At 45.1% G+C, this 6818-nt stretch overlaps 1 protein-coding gene across 1 annotated transcript in view; it reads right to left on the bottom strand.

Annotated features, from left to right (window-relative positions):
* The window catches only part of pcdh1a (protocadherin 1a), a gene marked incomplete at both ends in the record, with an annotated part of 108209 nt that extends 103884 nt beyond the window's left edge, over window positions 1–4325 (bottom strand). The window contains 2 exons of the mRNA XM_079738973.1: window positions 3903–4047; window positions 4257–4325. Of these exons, the coding sequence (XP_079595099.1) occupies window positions 3903–4047; window positions 4257–4325 (214 nt within the window). The remainder of the gene's footprint in view (window positions 1–3902; window positions 4048–4256) is intronic.
* Window positions 4326–6818: the final 2493 nt, after the last annotated feature.

The raw sequence follows: 6818 nt of genomic DNA, 5'->3' as shown, positions 1-6818 counted from the left end.
CAGCAGTCAAGAGGGATGCAAGAAGGAATCAAGAGGCACTTAGGAATCAGACGCGTTCAAACAAGGAACACACAAAATAACTGCAGCTAGACACACCGATTGCTGCTAGCTTTGCGGGATGCAATTAATGTGACCTGCCAAAGTTAAAAAATGTTAATTTTCATTGTGTTTATTGTTCAAACCCATGGGGATGTAGAAGTGTATATATATAGACAAAATCATCGATGCCGTTAAAAAGTCTAGTGTTACTGTCCATTGTCCGTAATATGTGGATGAGAATCTTTCCGAAACAATTCCATATATTTTTACTTTTACTCGCAAATAGATGATGACGATTAAAAGGAAAACAAATGATGTTGTCTTAAAAAACCAACCAATCTATAACAATGATTACAATAATAATACCAATTTTTGAGATTTGGGCTATAAACAGCAGTTACACTCCTAAAAAATGCTCCTCTAAACCCCATGGTTTGGCAGTGCTGAAGGTAGCATCGGTAATCAATACAATTCAAACCCTATTCGACTGAGCGTCCAACGGAAAGCATTGTGTCCCCTACCAGTTGTTTGTCATCGCCCATACGGACGGCGTCCGGGCCAGCACACTGTGGCAGATTCCCAATAGGAGACAGACCCCACTGTACTAAGTAGTAAATAAGCTACGCTCTCCCAGCCACCGGGATCCAATGTCGGTCACAAGGACAGAACCACGGGCCCTCTCAACACACACACCGGGGTGAATTAGAGAGCTCTGGATCAAAACACTCATAACGTCTAAAAGAGAAAGAACTCCATCCACACTGGCTGAAAATGAAAGCAACATTTGAGCTGCTTTATTGTGAATCCAAATAGCCCCTTCATGGGCACAGAGAGACGCAGCGCTGCCAATGGAAGACACCAGGGGAACACAGAGAGGAAAAACATCTGGCCTTCAACAATTTTAATTAGATTCACCTCTGGGAATCCCCTCACCCCAGGTACGGGGGAATTGTTATTCTTGTAGACCACCTGACACTATTATGCAAAATGCTCACTCACTTAAAGGGAAATAAACCACTCATTGAATATTTAATATCCATGTATAATGTATCCCATATAGATGGGACGGTCTGGAGAATATTAAATATTTCATGATTCAAATAGTTTCCTATTGCGAGAAAAGCAGACAAAAGTTGTGAGTTGAAATGCTGGGAGATAGTATGGCGTAAGGGTGTGCAGAAAAAAACATCTCTCAGGTGCCGGATGGGAGTTTAAAAGGGCCTGAACAGACCTGAGATCAGTGTTGGGACACAACGTTGTTGAGAACAGCTTTTGGATGTGTCACTGCTGCCTCCCCTGACGCTGTTTGATGCTGCAGTTTTATTTTTAGACTTTAATACAATCACTGGTTGCAGTATTAGCTGATCCGCTCAGTAGCGGATCGCTGTTCGTTGGAGTGGACGGACCTCGCCTCTAAATAATGAGTGCTTTCCATAATTGGATGGGCCTCTCATATCGTCTCTTCATCATCTAATTGAATGCTTTCGTAGCTCACATTATTTGAACCGTAGGATTTCAATGTGTGCTTCGTATACGCAAGTAAACTGATTACATAGGCTAATGAATTCGGACCGTGATCGTAACTTGATGCCACTGCGAGGATACAACATACATGCGGTACATTTGATTACAGAGAAACTGAGATTCTGTCCACCTTTATAACTTAAATTGGTGTGCCTTTCTATCTTTTTGCCTATTCAATTCAATCTATCTGCCTCCTTATGTCAATATATCTTTATCTTCCACCCTCTCTCTCTCTCTCTCTCTCTGTCTGTTTATCTAGCTGCCAAATATATATACAGTATATTTGTATATCATCCGTCTATCAGCTTACATTTCTGTCTATCAATCGATCTCTCATTCTCACTCACTCACTCACTCTCCGTCTGTCGGTCTATATCTATCTCTATCTATCTCTATTCATCTATCTACCCATACACTCATGCCTAGTGTATACACACAGACTGCTGATTTCCACATACGCAGGCGCATACCGCTAATGACTCATTAGCGATGTGTGTAGAGCCAGATATAATTTGTGGCCGTAATCATCTGGGGTCACGGAAAGAACTGTGAACCACTGGAGTAGAAAGAAGTGTTGTATGAGCAGGAAACCTGACCTCGCTATCATAGCACACGCTGAGTACATCCCCTCCGATTGGCTGCTTTGATGTACAGTAGAGTCAGCGACCAAACAAAAGGTTGAGTGTCTCCTTCGATGAAGTGACTAAATAACATCTTGTTTACATATTTATTATTTATTTGCATATTTACTGTCAAGTCAGACAGAGTGCAGCAGACGGGCTGAGTTAAGGAGCATGACTCTGTTATACAGCACTTGATCATGACTGTCGTTGGGTATTGTAAAAGCCATTACAAAGGCCAGATGGCGCCGCGCTACAGCTGACGCGGCCCGCATCTGGGCCGGTATTAGCGGGAGATAGATGGCAGGCGCCTCTGTTCGCCGGCGACACGGAATTTGTTTCCCAAGAGTGACATCACACGTAGGAGTGTCCGCCCAGATGTTAGGATCCACTCGCCCTCCCAGTTTACCCAGTGGACTGTACCAACTGGGAGGTCGATCCAACCCAGTATGCATCTGGGTGGACACTCCTACTTGTGATGTCGCCAGAGGGAAGGTTTTGAAACGGCTTGCAATCAGCGTCGCAGCTGGTGGTAAAATTGGACCACTTTAAGATACGATCTCAACATCACAACTGATCTCAGATTGGATTTGCTGCTTTATAGATATACTAGTTGAACTGAAAGTGAGCAGTATTGCAGTTAGCTACTGGTAGCTCGGGGAAAACTATCTAGAAGTTTCTGGTTAACATTAACAATAAATAATGCAATAATAGTCCTTTCAATATTAATGTGTCCCGATCCTAACCTTGACCTTATAACCATAATGCCCATACCAAAACCTTACCTTAACCATTGTTAATTGTAAACCTAAACCTTACCATTTCTAACATTTTTGCAACAAGCTTGGAACTTTTAAGCAAATATTTAATGGCAAATGATATGTTTTGTGCATTGAAACCTCCCAATAAAACCAGACACACATCCGAGTTTGAGGAAAAACCCTGTTGCAAAAATGTTGAGGTATGACCATTCGGTCATTGATGGGATGGTAGTTGCGGAAGCAATGCATCATGGGAATGGCACTGTTAAAAACTCCTTATAGTTCCACCCATTCTTGCCCAGGGCCAGGTGGAGCGAAACACTGTGATTGACCTTGGGAAACAGTTCTCCTCATTCTTTTTATTGAGAGCCATAACAACATACAGTAATGGCTTTTGGACAAACTCAGACATACTCCCACTGAAAACAACAACAATAGACATTTGTACAATCAAAACTTTTTCTGTTGGTTCATATCTTATATGGCACCTCTTTAGTTCAAATAATTATTTGAAATGTAAGGGATTTTCACCTTGGTCAAAAGAGCAATTCAAAACAGCTATTCTTGACACGCTCTCATACTCGCTTCAGCCGCGAGCCATTCGCCTTGAGCACCTAGATAAAAAACAAAAGCAGAATCTGAAAAATCGCTAATTCTTTCAGGAGCAGATGGTGAATCCACAAACCGCTGGGACCGTGGGAGCGGAGCAAGGTCTCCCGGCATCAATCGGCTGTCCCCTTCAAACCGGCCCCTGTTTGTGGGGCCTGCTCTGTATTTAGTCCACGCCTTGTCTTGCCTCATCTTCATAAGGAACTCTTTGACCTGCTTTCATTTAAAAATGTCCGCCTGTGTTGATGACTTGCTCACAGCCCTCACCCCGTGCCTCCACACACTCCCCCGTCTCTCCCCGGCAGGTCGCCTGGGCCCCCGCGTCTCCCGCCCGCCTTCATGTGCTCACTGATCTGTTGATCCTTCAGCTGAGACCCGGCGGCCGTCGCTCTCACCTTGTAGGACGGGGCTGAGATGAGAGGCCGCTCCCTTTGACTCCGCAGCCCGCGGCCGCGCTGCCCGAGTACGCACGCTGGCAGCCCGTGGCGTTCAGGCTGAAGTGACGGCACGCATTGCAAATCACCTTCATCCCCATCATCTGGTCCTCATCATCGCTCTCGTCGTTGACGTCGTCATCATTACATCATCCCTATCGTCACCAACATCAATTCACCTTCGTCTCCATCATCTGGTCCTCATCATCGCTCTCGTCGTTGACGTCGTCATCATTACATCATCCCTATCGTCACCAACATCGATTCACCTTCGTCTCCATCATCCTGGTCCTCAGCCTCATCATCGCTCTCATCGTCTTCGCCATCATCATCCCCATCGTAACGGACAAAACTATCATCAGCACCACCGACATAATCGTGTTTCATTTCTCTGCATCGCTGCTCCTCAGCCCACTGAAGTAATCATCGTGGTAGTTCTTCTTCTCCAGATATTCTCCGCCCTGACAGTTGACATGGGGATTTGAACCCAGAAGCTTTGGCAGGGAGGGGAATTGCCCTCAGCACCAGATTACCTTCTCTTCTCCCCTCTGTCTCGCCCCCTGTGGTGCTGTGTATCTCTGAGTTTATAGAAGAAGTGACATGCGTACACTCGCTATTCTCTGCTCATGTTGCACCACACCTTTGTCTTCTGTTGTCTAGGCGATGTGGCGTCGCACATACTGAAAGAGAAGATCGAAGACGATGAGCTGTGGAAAGATGTGGTCGATGTTCCTGTGTTTACATACAGATCATCGTTGGTTTACATGTTGATAGAAAACATTCTCTCCTTTATTCATGCTCACGTCTGACACCTTCATCTGAAGCCAGACACCTCTGAGCCTGAGAATAATCAGAATCAGACAATCAAACGATAGCAACTCTAAAAGACAAGTTTGTACAAAATAACTTGCCAGAGCGCAAGTAAGCTATCAAGCAGTAGGAAATTAGAAAAAGTAAGCAAGTGAAGGATTTGTTTTCTATTTTTAGCTGAACCCTCTCCAGGTATCCTCCTAGTCCTCCCTTGTATTGTAAAATATCACACAATTATTTTCACCCAACGGTTCTTCGAGTAAGCAAATGTCGACGACCTAAGAGGTGGCCTGTCGCTGTGAGTCGTGTTCAGCGAAACAAAGAGCGATCTGCCGGCTCAGTCTCTGCTCCGATAAAGTCTCATTGCAGGTCTGACCTTTTGAGTCAGCAGCCTAGATTTATGATGCAGCTGATAGGACGCATATAGGCAGCATTAATTCTGTCTAGTCCCAAACAACACCCTGCAGTCCTTGCTTCTAACTTTCAGCTACTGCTTCTGTGTGTGTTTATATGTGTTAATGTGTATTGTTGTGTGTGTGTCTATTGTTGTGTGTGTGTGTGTGTGAGTGTGTGTTTGCGCGCCTGCATGTGTGTGTGCAAATGAGTAAGAGCGAAAGTGTGTATGTGTGTATGCTGGTTTCTGCACGTGTTTATTTATGTTTGTGTGTGTGTTTGGATGTGTGTGCAGGCTAGGTGTGCATCTCTATGTTTGTGTGTTTGCAAATAAATAAGTGAATTTTATTTATATAGCACCTTCTTCCAACATGAGTCACACGGTGCTTTACAACAGAAGAGAAGCACAGACTAACACAAACAGACTCTATAAAAGAACAAACATAGTGCTACGCATTGTGTGTGTGTGTGCATATCGATGCATGTGTGTATCTGTACAAGTGTGTGTGTGTGTGTGTCTTTCTGTGCATCCGTGTGTACCTGCATGTTTATGAATGTGTGTGTCTTTGTGAGTGTGTGCTGTATTTGTGTGTGTGTGTTTGTGTGTGTGTGTGTGCAAACACATGCATGATTATGTATGTGTGTATCGGTTTGTGTGTGTGCACATGCATGTTTAGGTATGCGTGTGTCTGTATATCTGTATCAGTGTGTGTGCATGCACAGGCATGTTTAGGTATGTGTGTCCGTATATCCGTATGTCCGTGTGTACCTGCATGTTTATGAATGTGGGTGTCTTTGTGAGTGTGTGCTGTATTTGTGTGTGTGTGTGTGTGTGTGTGTGTGTGTGTGTGTGTGCAAACACTTGCATGATTATGTGTGTGTGTGTGTGTGCACACACATGTTTCGGTGTGTGTATGTATATCTGTACAGTGTGCGTGTGCGTGCACATGCACGTTTTTGTAGGCATGCTCTTGGCCTCCAGGGGTTCCCTCTTCATTTGATTCCGTTGAATTAAACAATGATAATTAATCACTTGTGTTTGTGCCTCTGTTCTCCCTATCCATGTGTTGAAGGCCCCTAACGCCGTCCTCACCCCCCCCCCCCCCCCCCCCCCCTCCCCCCCCCCCCCCCCCCCCTCCCCCCCCCCCCCCCTCCCCCCCCCCCACACTGATACCGTCAGACACATGCTCTGTGATGCCTTCATCAGCCACCTCGGGATTCCTCCAGCGGCACGGCAATACTAATAACAACAACAGGAAGGCCTCGGCTGTTTCCAGCGAACACAACTAATCACTGCGTTTCCTAATCATGTGCGACTCTCGACGGATTACTACTGCGCTTGATGGACCGCATCATTAATATCGCAGACACGGCAACATTCTGTTGGGATTCCTAAACAATTACCCGATCAATCAGAACAGTAGTGTCTTCTGATTCTGTTTTTCTGATGGGTAATTATCCGAAAAGCCCGCGCCAAGCCACCGCTTACCCGCGATCACAGCTGAATTACATTTCAATTGCCGCCGAATCATCAGTCTTTGTCGTTGAGTTGAAAAAGTCCTCCAATTACTCTCTGACTAGAACCACGCTCTTATTTTTTTGCATTTGCAAAAATGCGCCTTGATTAA

This window comes from Pollachius pollachius, assembly GCF_949987615.1.
Source record: "Pollachius pollachius genome assembly, chromosome: 6".
NCBI classification, from domain to species: domain Eukaryota; kingdom Metazoa; phylum Chordata; class Actinopteri; order Gadiformes; family Gadidae; genus Pollachius; species Pollachius pollachius.
Note: the sequence above shows the minus strand (reverse complement) of the source record. Positions and strands in the feature narration are given on the sequence as shown.